The 18,912-nt window shown below is 38.1% G+C and overlaps 1 protein-coding gene across 1 annotated transcript; it reads left to right on the top strand.

Annotated features, from left to right (window-relative positions):
- Window positions 1–2,409: 2,409 nt before the first annotated feature.
- Window positions 2,410–18,372, top strand: tspan12 (tetraspanin 12). The gene is made up of 8 exons (XM_084406370.1): window positions 2,410–2,933; window positions 3,755–3,886; window positions 5,095–5,177; window positions 6,908–7,043; window positions 12,474–12,539; window positions 13,881–13,988; window positions 14,469–14,612; window positions 16,950–18,372. The coding sequence occupies exons 2-8, from the start codon at window positions 3,821–3,823 to the stop codon at window positions 17,250–17,252; spliced, it is 906 nt and encodes a 301-aa protein (XP_084262496.1). The 5' UTR covers window positions 2,410–2,933; window positions 3,755–3,820; the 3' UTR covers window positions 17,253–18,372.
- The last annotated feature ends 540 nt before the right edge of the window (window positions 18,373–18,912 follow it).

Below are 18,912 nucleotides of genomic sequence, written 5' to 3'. Positions count from 1 at the left end.
CATTTTGAACTGGAACGTCCTCCTTCTTTTGAATATCAAAAACCCTCTTTCCTCACACCTTTGAGGGAAGAGTTCACAAAAATATGTGCTTGACATCAACATAAACACTTATAAACAAAACAAATTTTTGTTTAACAGGACATTTGCATTTTGTCCATATTGTACCATATAATCATGTTATATATACATACAAATTTTATATACATAATTTGTGTGTATAATAATAAATGGAAATGTACAATTATATAAAACTATTTTATGACAACATAATTGTATATATATATACTATTACATTTTTCTCCTGCTCAGTTTAATTAGATTTTTATTTTATTTTTCTGTGAAGTTTGTCTTTGAAATTGTCTGTTTTATTCAGTTACTAAATAAAATTAAAACTTAAAATGAAAAATAGTATGAAAATTACCCTTAGCTTCTTTAAATTTTACATCATCATGGTTATGAGAGACCAGGGGTGCCGCTAAAGTTAAGACGATTCTAAGGGCCCACACACTTTTAGAGGCCCCAGAGATCGATTTTATTAATGGGATGGGTGAGGTATGGGGCCCGACCTAATATTTTTTCATAGGGCCCAAAATTTCTGGCGGCGCCCCTGTGAGAGACACACAAGCTGTACAGTCTTTTAGTAGACAGCAGGTTTTATGCCGTTTTGGCCTTTGGAGGGCAGCACTGACTGCAATGTGGGATGACAATTCAGGCGTTTGCTCGACAGTTGCAATTTTGGTGCTGTCTGTGTGTAAGAGGCTTTTGTAAAACATACCGCTAGAAATTTGCCAGTGGAAGACAATGTAACTACCCAGCTGTCTCTTGAGAGGAAGAAACCTCAGCTTGACCCCACGTTTATTGTAGACAGTTATGATTTGGTGCAGTTGTGGTGGAAGAGGCTTTTATAAAACATCCCATTAAAATATTTTATTTCCAAGACAAAATTACCTCACAGCTGTAGACATGAAATGTTCTGCAAAGTGACATTGCATCTCAGCTCTCAATTTGGATGAAATAAAAATATGCCTGAGATCATAAACAGGAAATGTGGCTTTTCTGATGACTGTTCCATCCATTTGTGGCCGTTTGAAAGCTAGTTGTCTTTTTATATTTATTCTCATCCGAGTTTCCTGGTGCTATATTTGCACAGTAGAATATCAAATAATATCAGTCAGTAAACAGTTAGGATGCTCAAAATAAATCAGTGCAATATTGGTTTTGCGTATAGCATATTGGTTTTGCATATGCATACTGTAGCAACTTCTGAACAGTTTTCTAAAAAATAATAATATTTTTGTTTTGATTTTATTTTTTGTCTTTTAGTGCTGAACAATAAATATATTTAAAAACCCAACTATTAACTAAATTAAATATTTAAAATAAGTGTTAGAACAGGCCGCTCTGATGTAAGATTACATTCATTAATTTGATTAATTAATTAAATGAGGGAGTTTAGTAATAATATTAAGTGATATTGCATGCAAGTGAGCAAGTCTATTATTTTTGCAAGCAAAATCACTTAAAGGAATCACTTTAATGAGTCTTTTCCTTGCTCAAAGTCATTACATGACTGGATGATTAATATGGACTCATATTACAACTTAAAAAACTGTTGTAATTATTACTGCTTTTGTAAATTAATATTTGCCTGTGTAACATACTTGTAGCCTATATAAATTACCAGGACAGCTGCAGCACAGTAAAATTAATCAACACACATTCCCAGATAACAGCAGATTGGGTCTCTCTCAAGACAATAATACGCCCATCAGATGTGACCTCTTCACCCGGGCATACGATATCTCAGGGGCGGGGATCTGGATACATGCCAAGCACTGTTGATGCATGCGATTGGGAAGCATGTAATGACCACAGAAACTGGTTAAGCAGGTAGAATTGCTAATAATATGAGGCACCCAAAAATTAGCCGACCCAGAAGTTGACCCTAACTGGTCAGATACGACGTAAAGATCCTAAATTATTTTGTAATGTACAAGTGTATCCAATAAGACAAAGACATCCAGGGATTTGTTTTCTTCTCAGATATACTCTAATCAACACAAATAACTAAATATTTATTTATTTGAAATGGCATAACTATATGGGATTCATTATTTTAAATGTAATTTTCATATAAACACTAGAATAGATTCTAGTGCGCAATACTAGCATGTAATATTAGTAAAAATACCAAGTTCTGTCATGATACAGATATGGCGCAAGATGATGGGTCCTTTACGCAACCTTATGATATTTACATAGTTAACTACATGGCACAAGTTTATTGTGCCATGTAGTACCAACATAGACATTAGGTGTTTAAATAAATAAATGTTAAATCGGCTTGCCATAATCGGGATGACCCAGAGTTTGCCTTTAGGACCCGGAGGCACCGCTGCTCCGGATGACACTCAGCGCGTTTGGAGTGAAAGTCTCTTACATGCAGAAGTTAAACACTTGTGGAAAGGCGAGGTGCACACAGCTGGTCCTGAATGGAGCATATAACGCCTGGAATGACAGTAGCAGTGAATGGATCGCAGCGAACACGCCCGACTGTTGCGCGCAGCTCCGTTAGGAATATCAATATGATTTTACATTGCAGGCGCAACTAAGTTTGAGGAGTTTCCTACAACTTCATGCTGGACAAAATATAAAGGGCTTGTCTGTGCAGTACTTTCCAAACTTTTGTTTCTTGTTCTCTTTTGGAGACTTTTTTCTTTCTTTCTTTCTTCTTCTTTTTTTTTTTTTTTTTTGGTGTAGAAAAGTGTCCTGAGTGATCCAGGTTAATTGAACCACCCTTCAAGTAAAGAAAGTTGCAACCTGTTGGTCTTTTTTAAATCACATGTTGCTTTTTAAACCTCCCAAGGATATTTACAACCTTATATCAAGACATTCTGGATGCGCACTGAACACGCACAAGGACTTATGACATGGTAGGATTTCAAAAACCTCCCTAAAAACACCTTAAATAACCTTAGATGATTTACTGGTCCCCCAGCCTGTCCAAAGTGGTCTTCAGATGGTTTTAGTTGGGTTAAGATGCACTTAGCTGGTCTATGATGGTCTCCCAGTCTGACCAAGCTGGTCTTCAGAATCAGAAAAAGTTGTATTGCCAAGTATGTTTGCACACACAGGGAATTTGTTTCGGTGACAGGATAAGCTTCCAGGAAACAGAGACAACAACAGTGCACAGATAATAAAATAAAAAAATGAAGAGATATGTGGATAAGACATTCGTATGCAAAAACATTTGTATGTGCAGGTGTGCTATATACAAATAGAATAGAGTACAATTAAAATAAGAAATTCCATTAAAGTATTGTCTTTATGGAATTGTCAAGTATTAAAGGTAAAATATTGTCAAATAAATAAGTATTATTGCATTTAGTTATCATTGCACAGTGGGGAGAACTTGTAACTGTTTGTGATGTAGATTGCCTGGGGGAAGAAACTTTTCTTTGGTGGTTTAAGATGGTCTCCACACCTGGCCAGCTGGCCTTGGGTGGTTAGTTGGCCTAAGGTGGTTTGAGATGGTTTCCCGGTATGATCAAGCTGGTATTTAGGTAGTTTAGCAGGTTGTAATGTGATGAGGAGGCCAAAACCCATTCACAACCAACCGAGACCCCAGCCTTACCAGGCTATGAGACCAACAAAGACCAGCAACCAACTTTGAATGGTTTCTCCAGCAGCTATATGTTCTTCTTGACATCTCAAGCAAGCTGTATGTGATTGTTAATTGTTGTTTTCTCCTCAGCGGTTATGGTGCCTTGGTGGCAGAAGTTAAAATGAGGTCTTTTGGTGAGCAGTTGGTGTGCTTAGAATGGCCCGGGAGGATTCGGTGAAATGTCTGCGCTGTCTGCTCTACGCGCTCAACTTTCTCTTCTGGGTAAGACGAGTCCAAGTCGGAGCAGGTGGCCGAGCGAGCGCTCACGTTACATGGCACGGTGCTGCTGTGCGCTCTCCAAGACGCGCAACAGCCACTCTCTCGCCAACACACGCGCAATCTGTGTTCCCTCCCTCCCCATCCTATGTTATCTTTATGTAGAGGACAGCCTGAATCCCAGCTATGCTCGAATGGCACACAGCTCACATTCTGCTGCGGCCGCTATTTTTAGGGAATTAAATGCGATAAGCACCAGGGTGTGTTTTTAGACCAAGAATGCCTGCGTAGGGCAAACTAAACCCATGCCACTAATATTGCTGCATGCCAAACATAGCAGAGTACCTAAATAGGTTTCCAAGCCAACCATGGACACAAACATACATCCATGTTTTAATATCCAGAGGCCCCAAAGACAACTAAAATGCATGAATTTGACTGCATTGCATAATCAAACCAAGTGGCATCTGTAAGAAAAGTGTGCCAGACTGTCTCTCAGAACCATAATTTCACTTTTCTGAGCCAATTTTATGATTACCAGCTGATCCAAAGGTGATTGGCTGTATCCAGTTACTGTATGTTCTGTATGTAAATGTCCTTGTGTATATATATATAAGATCAATTATATTGATATATACATGATTACATGATATTTAAATACAGAAATAAACATATATAATAAATAATTATACCAAAAGTGATTTGTTTTTATCAAACAATAAAAAAATATTGTAATATGAGGGAAGAACAAAACACTAACCTTGGTTAAGGTATTTATCTGCCAAATTTATTGGGCAAAAAGACAATTTTTGTCAAAAAAAGACAAAAAAAAAAAAAAGCTAAGAAAAACAAACAGCTCACAGGAAAAAGCATACACTGACTACAACATAATCAGTTGAATTAATTAATATTTTGTTGGTTCTCTCTTGTTTTTGCATGCGTTTATAATTTCTTTGTCTGACAGCTTAGCCAAAAATTATATCTGTACAATTTGGCATGTTTCATTGCGTTATCACAAATAAAAAATTGACCTCAAGCACAACTGCGCAATATGCTTACAAAATCGTTAACACTTTTTTAATAATATTTGGATAAAGGGTGAAGATGTCAATTTTCATATAGGCCGGACATCACTTGATATCACTGTAAATGATATCTTCAAAAATGCATGTTTAAGTGTGGCTTAAGTACTGTTTTCTTCTCATTTTTCCAAGCTTATGGCCCTTTGTGTGCTGGGAGTGTCCGCCTGCCTCAGGGATCACCTGAACAATGTGCTCACCTTAACCGCAGACACCAGGTGAGAGGCAGCAGATGGACAGGTGTGAGCCGTAAAATCCTTTCATTCGGGGCAGCGGTCCATGTAAAGGTCTAATTTACTGTTTTCCAACTTTTCAGCCGGTCTGGATCAAATTGCCTCGAGCTTATGAAGTAATTACAAGCATGAATGAGGTGTGCAGTTCTGGAGAAGAAATCAGATAAATGCATTAAGTTGCCAGTGGAGACAGGGCCTGGGTTGAGAACCATTCATTTGTGTATGTTTTGTAGGTTTTTTTTTTTTTTTTTTTACATCATCTCAAGGAAAACTGCATGAAAAATCCCAAAAGAACCAATATTATCCTGGAGGCAAGTAATTCGTAATTAATGTTGACAAAAAGCAATTTATCACCAAGATGTGTATTATAATTACTGAGCCCTCTGTGGGCCACATCACGACATGAATGGGAATCAACCGAGAGAAAATTGTTAAAACCTGATTGTACACAACAAATAGGTTTACCAGAGTTGCGTTGCAGTAACATGCTGAGTCAGCCCTCCTATGATGACTGTAAAAATCTCATCTCTGCGGAATGAAACATAATAGGATATCAACAAGAATAGAACGTTTCAGACTTATACAGATGTGTGTATTTGTATGTGATCTTTAGTTAGATATTTACCTCAGGAAATATTCAATACAAGTTAAACTTAATCACCAGCACACAGCCAGCATAATGTTAATTATGTTAATTTTCATTAAAGCAAAAATAGGTTATGGTGAGGCACTAACAATGGGCCAATTTTTGGAGGGTTTAAAAGGTGTGAAGCTTTAAAACAGTTGTTTTAGTATTTTAGGTTCTACAGGGTCTTGGGTTGTCATGATAGTGAAAGTGTAAAATTGGATAAAAGTTTACACAGAAAAGGTTAGTAAGCATTTTTCTCACACTAAGGGTAAGTTTACCTGACAATGATGTACTAAAATTGGAAAGTGTTTACTTCACATTTTTCCATATACAGATAACAACATTGCCAAAATGATCCCCGTTCACATGGATCCACGAAAACGTCTAAAAATGGCTGTATTATGCATGCCAGGCCAGTAGTTGACGATATCCATTTGTAAAGAAACTATGCGCATATTGACTGAACATTCGCATGATGTCACTGTTTTCACAAATTTGCGTTTTTATAGTGTACACGTATGAGATAACAGTATCGTTCTCAGAAACAATACGACACTGTCGTGTAAATGAACGGCCAAAACGCATAAAAACTCATTTTAGTTGAAAATGGTGTCATGTAAACAGCCCCTAAAATCATGTTTGCTTGCATTTTGTTTACATCTTGTGGCTATATTAATGAAATAGTATTTTGATGTTTACAAATTGGCCTCAATTCCATTGTAAGTGTCTCAATGGCACAACAGATTTTTGCTTTTTTAAAGAAAAGTAGGTTCACATGGAAAGTATACAGTATACAGAATCCAGAATATTCCTTTAAACTGTAGCTTTTCCATGTCTTCCTTAGTGAAAACATTGTTGCATCTCAGAAAACTGGTGCAAAAGAGAGCCAAACAGAAGTAGAGACAGCAAGAGACAGGAAGAGTTTGCATTCCTACAGAGTATAATCACTGTTTATTTGCAACTGGTGTATTACTCAAATATGCTGCCCTATGAGAGAAGGAAGAGGCAAGTGAGCAGGATGGACGGATAAATAAACAAAAAGCCTGCCAAGAAATGACTCTTCCTCTCTCTCTCTCTTCTCCTCAAGACTGGAGGAGGCAGCCGTTCTCACATACTCCCCCGTCGTCCATCCTGTCGTCATCGCCGTGTGCTGTTTTCTCATCATCGTGGCCATGGTGGGCTACTGCGGCACGCTCAAGTGCAGTCTGCTCCTACTGTCTTGGGTAAGTAGAACCGGGAAGAGAAGAAAACAAAAGACGAGCACAGCAGGGACATTGTTTGATTTGGAATGTGTGTGGTTTTGTGTACCGAGAATATTTTAAGTTTAGCTGGCACTGACGTTGCTGACCCCAAACACCCTCGAACCAGATTCAAACAAGTCTTGCTTTCTTTATCCACACATCTCCACAGAGACCACTGTGTCTTCACTTCACACACTAGAGGGGAGTAGAGAGAGATATCGCATCCTAAAAGCCATCCTGAACCCATTTTACGTCTGTAATGTGATGTATTTCCATCTGCCTACTTCCATTTTATATAGTAGTTGTTGAACAAGAGTATGTGAGCCGAGTAATCCCAGCAAGCAATTTTGCGTTTAAAAGACGTCTAATAGCCGTCCAAACACAGCCCAGACGTCTAGGCTAAAACAAGGTAAAGTTTGGGCTGTCAGTGAAAATGTAATAGACGTCTAAACCATAGACTAGTCGTCAATTAGATAAAGAAATGAAATGAGTGAAGAAATGAAACCAAACACATTGTAATCACTGTTTACTTTGCTAACATGATGGAATATCATACATCTCGCAAGTTATTTTGGCAAAAACGACAAGTGAAGTGACGCAACTGATGCCGAAGGTCACATGACAGTGGCAATATGGCGGATGTAGTACTTTTAAACATACTTTTTTAACAGTCGCGAATTTAGTTTCAAAACAAATGAAGTACCTATTATACAGTATGCGATTTCTTATGCAGCAAGGGTGTTTGACGAGAAGAAATTGTGGGACGGGTCAAGCAAGTTTTTGCTTTTTGATGAAAGACTATTTAAGAGATATGTAATATCTAAGGTGCTCACTGATCATGCGGTGAAATTGAAATTCAAGTTAATCTGCTTTTTTAAATAATTTCAAAAAAATATATATTTTTTTTTTTATTGATAAAGTATAAACATTAAGATGTTTAGTACATTTTTACAAAGACTTAACTTTTTTGGAATAACATGCAATGATTATTCATGCACAATAAGCTGATCAACATGCATTGAGGATGAGAATGAGCAAAAAAAATTTACAATTGACCATATTTGCCATGATCTTTTATGATGTAGCAAAATCCCTGCAGGCAGTAAACTAATAATTTCACAGCATAACATCTTATCAAATCCTGATGAATGCCCTTACTGTAAATCCAAACCAATATGGTTTTTCACTTGGAAATATGTCTTATTATAGAAGTTATAAGCATTGTGAATGGAGTTTCATGTTGTTTTTGACTCTCTTCTACAGATATCTGTGTTCAAATCTAGCATGACACATTATAGCCACAGGAAGTCACTTCTTGCCATATTCTCACCTCATAACTACACTGGGATAATACAAGGCAATATCTTTCTTGTATTAGATGTCATGGTGCGGTGTGCGTCTAGTTATCCGTATCATCAGAATGTGTGTTTCAGATGATAATAACCTCCTCAGACACTTGTAGAAACTCGCTCTATAGGTTATGGAGGTCGTAAAGCTCTTGCGACTGAGACAAAGAGTTAGACGGGAGTAATGTATGAGCGCTGCACTTCACTCAGCATGATAGACTGTCAAGGAGGGCCAAATACAGGCCACATAGTAACATTGTGAGAGATTTTTGTGTGTTTTTTAGACAGATGTGTTCGTGACATTGTGACTTCTGAAATGGCAAGATCTTGACAGGCTGTTAGCACATATAATATAAATGATTTGAGGAGGAAGGAAAATCCACCCTCTATCTGACCCTTAGAATTAAACAGGCTGCTTTTTCTACTTTAAAGAAACAGTCCACCCAAAAATGAAAATACTTTATGTTGTTCCAAACCCATTTGGTGTCGAAACGCAAAGAAAGATATTTAACAAAGTATGCAAACTGTTCCTTTTCCCTTCAGTGAAAGTAACATTTATGTAATTTAATTGTTTAATGTTTTTGTGTTAATATATATTTTAATATTAATAATTTTTTTTAATATTTACATATAATATGTAATTATATATAATAATATATAAATATTAAATAAGAAATATACATGAAAAAATCAACCTGATCTCACGGGAAAACGTACAAATTCTACAAGGTCGTAGAGACCTCAAAAGACCTCACTCGTACGAATTAGTAAGATTTTTGCAAAATTGTACATATTTTACGAATTGCCCAATTCGTATGAATTCATACGAATGACCTACCCCTGACCCCGCCCCTAAACCTACCCATCACGTGGGTTTAGACAAATCGTACAAATTCGTACGAGTGAGGTCGTACAAATTCGTACGAATTAGCCAACTTTTTATCATTCGTACGAATTCGTACGAATTGGTCGTGAGATAGTGTTGGAAAAAATACATTTTGACAATGTTCAAGATGTTTACTGATCATGCAGTGAAATTAGAGCTGAAGTTACATTTATTTTTAATTTAGAAAATATTTTTAATTTGTTTTAAAATAAAACCATTTAACTGATAAAATGTTTTGTTTAATAAAAAAAAAATCTAATCTAAATATGACGTACTGAAAACATTAGAATCACATAACAAAAATAGAACAATTTTAAGAAACGTTAATGTTACGTTAACGTTAATAAGAAACGTTCATGTCTGTGATTTCTAAGCTACCATTTTCCAGCGTCTATGAACATGTTGGACTGTTTTATTTCAAAAGAGCAAGGATAATTCTGTTTTCTATGCAATGGCCCCTTTGAAAGGCTGTCATTGTGTAACATTTAGAAGGTCAGCAAATCTATTTTATGATGATGAATTGACAAAATCCCAGCATGAAGGGGGAGGAGAGAGTAAGCAGAGGGCTGTTTTGTGGCTCTCAGTCCCAGGTGTGCGGCGGGCGAGAGGGTGGGGTCCCGTCTGCTGACCCAGACTGAGGACCTGTTTTCTGGGACTCCTTTGCCCATCTCTCCCCCTCCTCCTCCTCTCTCTGGGTCTCCATTCATCTCCTGAGGAGCCTTTCTCCTCTCCTCTCTGCCCCAGTGAGCTTGTGTTACCCAGAGGCTCAGCGACAAACAATATTATCTGGCTTAGATACAATAGGTAAACCAATCCAGGAGGAGAGCGGGAAGACATGAAGAGAGGAGAGGCACTTGGGTTACGTGGTCGCCCTATTCACCAGCCGGCCTCTCACTGAGTGCTGCGACCTGGCCGGACACACACATGCACATTAACTCGAACACTCTCACACACTCTTTGTCCTGTCAGAGCAAAGAAGAGGAGGCGGCAATCGAGAGATCAGGAGAGCAGATAGGAGTTCATCTTGAACGGTGGAATAGATTTCAATTTTCAAAGAATTTTCATGAATTAATTGCTTTTTATGTGTGAACAGCTTGTTACGAAACTTCCCCGACTTCCTGAAAGCCTGCTGACTGATTTTTATGTGATGAACATAAAAAAGATCTGACTTTTAAGCAGGCTACCGAGAGACTCTCTTCTGTTCGGCACATGAAATGAATGCTTATAGTCCAGCCAATCAGAATTGAGTATTCAGACAGACCACGGTATAATAAAATGGTTTATTGGTTTTAAAGCTGCAGTCCGTAACTTCGTTTGTGTTCAAATTTTACAAAATATATGTAATGAGCGAGTACATCAAATCCATTTTCCAAACCGTGTTTTTGTCTTATCCTGAATCTCTATGGTACACCTATAATAAGTGTTTTTATATTTTATATTCGGACTATTTTAGACTGGTCAGGTCGCCATGCACCACTGTGAGCCCAGTACCTGTGTGACTCATTATAGACATAAACAAAGAGAAGTAGCTCCAGCTACAATGTTTTTCCGCAAGACGCATGCAGTTCTGTTTATTAACCACTAGAGCGCCAAAAGTTACAGACTGCAGCTTTAAAGATTTAAAAAAAAGGTTTTTTTTTACATATTTTGGTCATATAAGACCAACTGCTATATACTTAAATATCAAAAAACTGCTTTTCAAACTCACATTTCATATTTCAAATAAAACAAAATCTGGCATGGACACTCTCATGAATGTTGCTTATATTATAAAAATGTATTTCAGGTTGGTCCAGGCGTCCAGCTATTGAGTAATCTTTAATTAAATACCTAATATCAGCCAATATGGAAAAATAATTAAAAACATCTCCCTAACGTTGGCCAATAACAAATATGGTGCATCCCTAATCACTTAAAAAAACCGAATAGCACATCTTTCCTCAATAAGACACACAATTTGAGGCGTCCATCGTGTCCATAGCATTGTTTGTTCAAATCTCTAACTGTAAGTACACCCAAAAGCACCAGTTTAATGACATTAACAGTAGCCATCTGTCAAAACAAATCTGATACGACTTAATACTAGACTCTAGATGCATCTAACTCTCGTTCTGTTTGCATGAGTAAGTAAAAAAAGGGGGTGTTAATCGTTCCGGTCAAAAGGAAATCCATCCATTTCACAGTGTCCTGTTTTCTGTAACAGTATTTGCCAAAAAATGTGTGAGTGTGAAAGAGGAAGAGTAAAACTCTCAACAAATCAATAAACCGAGAGGTCGCTGAGAGAATGTAACCTCTCTTACCCTGAGAAAAATGTGTGTGTGTTTGCAGATGAGCCAGCTTGTTGGGAACTTCCAGGGGTTACAAGTTCACACTGGACATATTTGAAGGGCAGATATTAGCAGGGAAGGGTGTGTAGAGAAACGGTTATCTTTTTTTTTTTTGTGGTAAGCGTCTGACAAACTAGCTGAAATGCTAACACAGGCGTAGAATAGCCACAAATATTTAGATTCTCCCAAATAAACAAGCTGTCAGACGGGGTCTGCTCCGAATGCGGCTCCTAACACTGTCATTCATCTTGATTATCTCTCTCAAAGTGTGTGTTCAACCGAGGGGAACTATGTACGTTAAAGAGATTTTGAGAAAGACAGAGTGTCTTTGTCTTCAGGAAGGGAGGAGATGAGATGGATGTGTTAGTTTGCCCTAAATACAAAATCTGTTCATGTGCGAATGCAAAAAACTTTGAAAGATTCTCTTTTGTTTTATTCACCCAAGCATATTGAGCATACTGCATACTACTTTTGCAAACATTCAATTATCAACTTAAAAAAAAAAAAAAATGTATATATATATATATATATATATATAAAATGGGATACAGTATGCTCTGTTACATTTGCATATATTGTACACATCCTGTATAGTATACATCCTGCATACTGCAAAAAATAGCATGACTATGCTATTCTGAACACAGCCTATCACAATTGCTCGAAACTCCCAAGAGAAGACCTGAGAGACAAAACAGACCTCAAAATCCAGATCCGAACATACATGAACAAGCACACGCACTTTGCTCTCATTTCTCTATGTCTGATCATCAATACCTTCCTTCTGCCCTATTGTTTCAGAAGATATTTTTAACCAAACCTTTTCTTTTTTTATATGTGTGTGCATTCCCAGTATTTTGGCAGTCTGATGGTGATATTCTGCGTGGAGCTGGCCAGTGGAGTGTGGACGTATGACGAGGTGTGTGGTGCTATGAATAAACAGAAATGCCTACTCTCTTCCCTCTCTCACGTCAACAACACGGCCGCCACATGGCCGTTCCCAGGAGAAAATGGAATGAGGATCCGATTTCTGAACCGCCTGCTTACGGTCTAATCTTAACTATTATGACTTCAAAAGCCCGACTCAAGCAGACTTCCTTTTGGGGAGTTAATAAGCAGAGTGTTTTCGTGTGCGGGTTGAGGATGGAGTCACCTATGTAAATGGCCTAGTTGGCTCTTAAATCCAGATTAGCATCAGGCTTTACAGAAACCTGTCCTGGATCTGTGCAGACTAAAAGATTTGATCAGCAAGGGGAAAAGGGATTGCAGGTAGCATCTGCTTCTGTTAGCCCAGGGATACGAGAGATAAGGCGCACCTCCAGGGGAAGATATCACACACACCTGGCTTTAATCTAGCTTCTCTCACTCAGACATACACAGCTTCTGCTTCAAGATACGCTCTTATCACAAACCCCAAAACCTTTGCTGGGTTTGATGGTCCTATTGTGCTGTTGTGGCCTAATGTGACCCCTGTGAGCGTAAGGGCAATGAGTCTGTTTATTCTGCTGCACCTGGCCTGGTTACATGTTATCAGTATCAACAGTGCATCCATTCCAACTTTCTTCAGCTTAAAGTCAACATGAAATGGCATTCGCGACCCATTTTATTTCCAAAATGTGACTTATTTCAGAGTGAAACTGGTTATTGAGAAAAAATTGTAGAGTGAGACTTAATTTGGACTGAGAAAACTGGCCATCCTAATGGCATCCATTCATCCTTCAACTTTATATTTCTATGCATGTTTATGCACCTAACAGTATTTTTAATACTGGTAAAACAAATAAAATGAAATAAAAACTCAACATAATAGAAAGGAAATCTTTTATTTTTTCAAATAGTCGATTGTGATTTCATGTTGACTTCAATCTATCCTGCTTTAGCAAGTTCGGCTGCCCAAAATAAGAGATGACACTCCTAACCTCCGGGCATTGTGGGTACTTATCAAATGCCCATCATATGAGACAGAAATGAAAATGCCAACTACTATATAAACAACAGATGCATGCACTTGTGAATAGGGTATTTCATAGCTAGCCAATAAAATGGTCACAAGAGAGCCTAAAATTGGACGTGTGGGCGTGTGGATGGTCCTTTAAACTGCCTGGAAAACACATTGTTTTTTGTTATTTAGAAAACATCATTAATAACAGTGCAGGGAAATGATTTGTATGTGATTACAAAATCACAAGGGCTTTTAAAATTGTGAAATGATTTCTTCATGAATATTTCTGCATAACTCCCCCTCTCTCTCTTTCTTCAGCCTATGGTACAGAGGTCTGATATGATAAGTCTAAAGTCACGCATGCCTCATTTTGGCCTGCAGCGCTACCAGTGGCTCACGCATGCCTGGAACTCTTTACAGACTGAGGTGAGAGGTCAAAATCATCACCAGTATTACACCTCATCCAACACCTACGTTACCACACACAATGCGACAAGTTGGTGTCAAGTAATTTTATTGTTGTCACTGAAAGCAAAAATGCTGAGTGAAGCCAAGCAGTCAATCAGACTTTAGTGTGTAATGTTGCTGTTTGAACATGAAAAGGGTTTGCAAAGTTAGGGAGTTATTCTCTATATCAGTAAGAACTGTTTCTGAACTACCTTTTCTTCTCTTTAAATAATTCTCGCCCAAGGCATACGCAAAAAAAGGCCTAGTTGAGTTGCGTTAGTAATTTGTTGAAAGTTGCGGGAAGAGGGACTTCATAGAGACTGGAACTAAGGGAGGAGAGGTGCAGCAATTATGTAAAATATGTGAAAAAAACCTATATGCATGGAATACACAGGCCAATATATGTATACATCAAAAATAGTTCCTTTCAATGTGCTAACTTTCATACCTGCCTTACAGTTAAAGTGTTGTGGAGTGATCTACTTCACTGACTGGCTGGAAATGACAGAGATGGAGTGGCCACCTGACTCCTGCTGCTCCAATCAATATCCAGGGTGCGCCCGCAACGCCCACTACCATGACCTCAGTGACCTTTACCAGGAGGTGAGCTTATTTTTGATATTGATTCAACATCTGGAAATAATAAATGTACTCACAAGAGGGGTCTTCTTACAAGTTCTCCAATGGCATCTCATGGCACGTGTCAAGTTATGATGCAACAGCTGAAGATGTTCGTCTGCATTTGTACATGGACAAACAATTAAAAAATACTGCCACGTCTAACCTGGATTGATAACTTTGCGGTGAACCAGTGTTAGACTTATGTTCAATTATATGAAAACAAAAAGAATGCAATATTGACTTCTAAAAGCCACTTTTTGTTATGTCTATTCATTGATTTACTCATCTGTCACAATAGTATAATTTCATTTTAATTTGGGGGCTTAGCAAATATTGATATGTGGAATAGCATGTGATTAATTTGATTAAAAAAGTGAATTGATTGACAGCCCTAATTAAAACGTGACTTTGTAAATGAGGCGAGACAGCGGAGAGATTCACTTTCCTGCTGAGCGTGAGTTTAATCAAGCTGTATTGCCTGTGAGTGTTATGAGCAACTCCAGCAGTGCAATTAAAATCAGTCACGTAGCTCAGAGACACACCTGTGTGTGAAGTGCTAAAACACACGGTCGAGGACAAACACAACACAGTGTCTCATCCAGTACCCTGCTCTTCTGATGCCCTGCCTGTGACACGTCTGACACACTATTGTTAAGTCTTTGAACGTTTTGATAAATGTTTAAAAATCTTCGAAGTTTGGAGGTTTATAGGATACAATTTGTTTTTATTCTTATAGACAGAGATAGATAGAACAATAGATAGATAGAGCGATAGATAGATAGATAGATAGATAGATAGATAGATAGATAGATAGATAGACAGATAGATAGATAGATAGATAGACAAAACAATAGAATGATAGACAGAACTACGGACGGATGGACAGATAGATAGACAGACAGACAGACAGACATACAGATAGATAAGATAGATAGATCAAAAGATCAAACAATATAATGGTAGACAGAACGACGGATGGACGGATGGATGTACAGATAGATAGATAGATAGATAGATAGATAGATAGATAGATAGATAGATAGATAGATAGATAGATAGATAGATAGATAGATAGATAGATAGATAGATAAAACAATAGAATGATACACAGAACGACGGATGGATGGATGGATGGATGGATGGATGGATGGATGGATGGATGGAGGGATGGATGGATGGATGATGGATGATGGATGGATGGATGGATGGATGGATAGATAGATAGATAGATAGATCAAAAGATAAAACAATAGAATGATAGACAGAATGACGGATGGATGGATAGACAGACAGACAGACAGACAGACAGACAGATAGATAGAGCAAAAGATAAAACAATAGAATGTTAGATTGATAGATAGATAGATAGATAGATAGATAGATAGATAGACAGACAGACAGACAGACAGACAGACAGACAGACAGACAGACAGGTAGAACGACAGATAGAGAGATAGACAGAGCAAAAGATAAAACAATAGAATTATAGACAGAACGACGGACATTATAAACACAGTGTGTTTGTGGTAAAACAGCCAGCAGAGCCCAGCCTTTCAGACAGGTCCCACAGCAGAAGAGTGAAAGCAGGGCTTTGTTGAATAAGACGGGAACATTGATCACTATGGGGAGAGTTAGGAGTGAAGGACTGAGGGTGTGGAGCGAGTCTGATCCTCACACACTTCCTGTCTCTCTTTCTGAGTGGATGACACTATACAGGAATTACTCCACAGTATAAATCCCTCACTAACAGGAAATAGTTTACCTGCTCTTCCACACTCCAACATAGGAAATACCCCAAAACACGCAGGCACACACGCGAGCGGATGAACGGGTCGCATTGCTCACATATTAGTGTGGCAGCTGTTGTAGGGTAGATTTACATGAAAACAAACTGTTAAAGCAGAACTGTTACTTTCTCACATCCCAGTTAATGTGAAGAGACAACAGTGATCTATTAGAAGGCTTTTTTCCACATTGTTTTTTTGACTGGCCTGACATAAATAATTAGAATTTTGGGTATTCTGAATATTGAAACAGGAAGTGCAATGAGAGAAAAATGTAAATGGACACTTGATTTTATCCATTAGGAATTGTTTGGATTGTGAAAAGTGGGCATACATGTCATAAGGTAGCTAGACTAATAAAGTAGCTAATGCTAATTTGTTAAAACAATTGCTAAATAGCCACTTGGCTATTGGTAAAGTAGGAATTAGTTGATATCGGGGGTAAAAATAAAGTATTTTCTAAACTTTATATATATAAATATTAGTCCATTTTGATTTCATGTTGACATAACCATACTACATTCGTTTTCAACAGGGTTGTGGTCCCAAAATCTACAGTTTTATCCGGGGCACCAAGCAGTTGCAGGTGTTGAGGTTCTTGGGCGTGTCGATCGGAGTGGCCCAGATCTTAGCCATGACGTTGACTGTGACACTACTATGGGCTCTGTATTACGACCACAAACCACCTAACCCAGCGTCCCCGGATTCTTTAATCCACACGCACAGCCCCGCAGAAGACCCCCTGAAGCCCAGCCACTCACACCCACGAGCGCCTGAGGCCTGGGCCAATGCGCCCGCTAACGGACACACACAGTTTGAGATGGAGCAGCTTTCCTAGCAGAGACTTGATGGTGACCCATCAGCTGCTTCGACACCGTGGAGACACTAAAGATGATGTTCCTGCCCTCTACTGACACTAAACGGATCGGACAGCAGTGAACTGGACCAGAAAATGGACCTTATGTGGGAGCCTGGATGACAAGATTTAGACGGTGCGAGCGGTTTTATAGAAAACTTTACATACCTGTGGATAAAGCGGCTTTTGTGGTCATTACATGGAAAGAAGAAGAGGATTTACTGGGTTCTTCCAAAATAAAGCCATTGCCTCTGTCTCTGCGGACTCGAATTCTCCAGAGGGAGGTTTCTGGAATGAACCGTTTTCGCATAAATCTTCCTTCCTCTCAATGGAACGGGCCATCACCACTTACACTGACCTAGTTGCAGACCACTAAATCGGGTGCACACTTTACGATTTTAGCCACTATTTAGACAAGAATCAGGAATCGTAAGAGATTTTTCAAGAGAATCTGCAAACTTGTTAGTCAAAATGTAGCATTCTCTTCACATCATGATTACAATTTACCTCAAGTTTGTTCAGAAAAATTCGCAAATTCCTTCTTTCATTCAAGCTATGACATTCAGACACCAACTTTATTTTTCTTTACTAGCGCAAAGGTTTGTGTGTGGTACTATTTAACATTTGTCTTTGAGCATTTAAATGTATTTAAAGGAAAAGACAAAACAATAACTGCCTGCCTTGGCTTTTACACAATATCTCACATTATGAAATTTGACAAGCAAAACACAGCTAGGTCACTGTTTTCCACTCTCTCACACTCAACACGTGCACACAGACACACACACACGTGGACAGAAGCTCGAGTCTTAATGAGATTTTTCAGATGGAATGAAAACGTTGTTCATCGTGAAGATACTAGGATACATGTGTGCGGATTTTCATGTCTTAATTTAACAGCGCCGTGATATGATTCACATGGACTGGTGCACTACATGGAGTGTTTTAGATCTTAAAAGTAGTATTAATTTTCTATGCAGAAATAGTCTGCACACAGCATAGGTTATAAGAGGGCTAAACCTTGTTGAAGGTTTGAGAAACCTCTTATGAAACTTGCATGTGAATCACAGTGCATTAAACACAGAAGACATTTTGTTGTTTGAAGCCAGTGTGTTTGTTCACTACATCTCAGCCATTATTTATTATGAGTGAGTCAAATGAGCGACTTACGGATGGCTTTCAAAGAGTATCACAATAACATTTTAGGGAGGCTAAACAGTAATTATTAAATGTTTAAGTAACCACCATTTTTAAAACTTTAATTTTTTTATTCTTTAAAATAATGTCTACTGTACTGATAATTCACTTACAATATAATGTAAAATCAGTCAATTATGATTTCATGTTTTATAACACTTTCAAATACCCATTATATTGGGCTAAACTGTAACATTTTAAAGGACTCATATTTCATATGAGTGGCCAAACTTTCGTCATAACACCACAAGGTCCAGCATATTTCAACATGTATCTGACACAGGATTCACCAATTTCATGCCTAGTAACAACCATAACGCTTCATTTTAAACAACTGAAGCATGCAGTAAAGCCTGGTTTCTTACCACGCAATTACTTCCGGCGAATCAGGCTTATTTTCTGCAGAGCGATTAAGTTTGAGCATTCCAGGGGTGTCACGCTTAAG

The sequence above is a fragment of the Rutilus rutilus genome, assembly GCF_951802725.1.
Source record: "Rutilus rutilus genome assembly, chromosome: 4".
Lineage (NCBI taxonomy): Eukaryota > Metazoa > Chordata > Actinopteri > Cypriniformes > Leuciscidae > Rutilus > Rutilus rutilus.
This window is presented reverse-complemented; position numbering and strand designations above follow the sequence as displayed.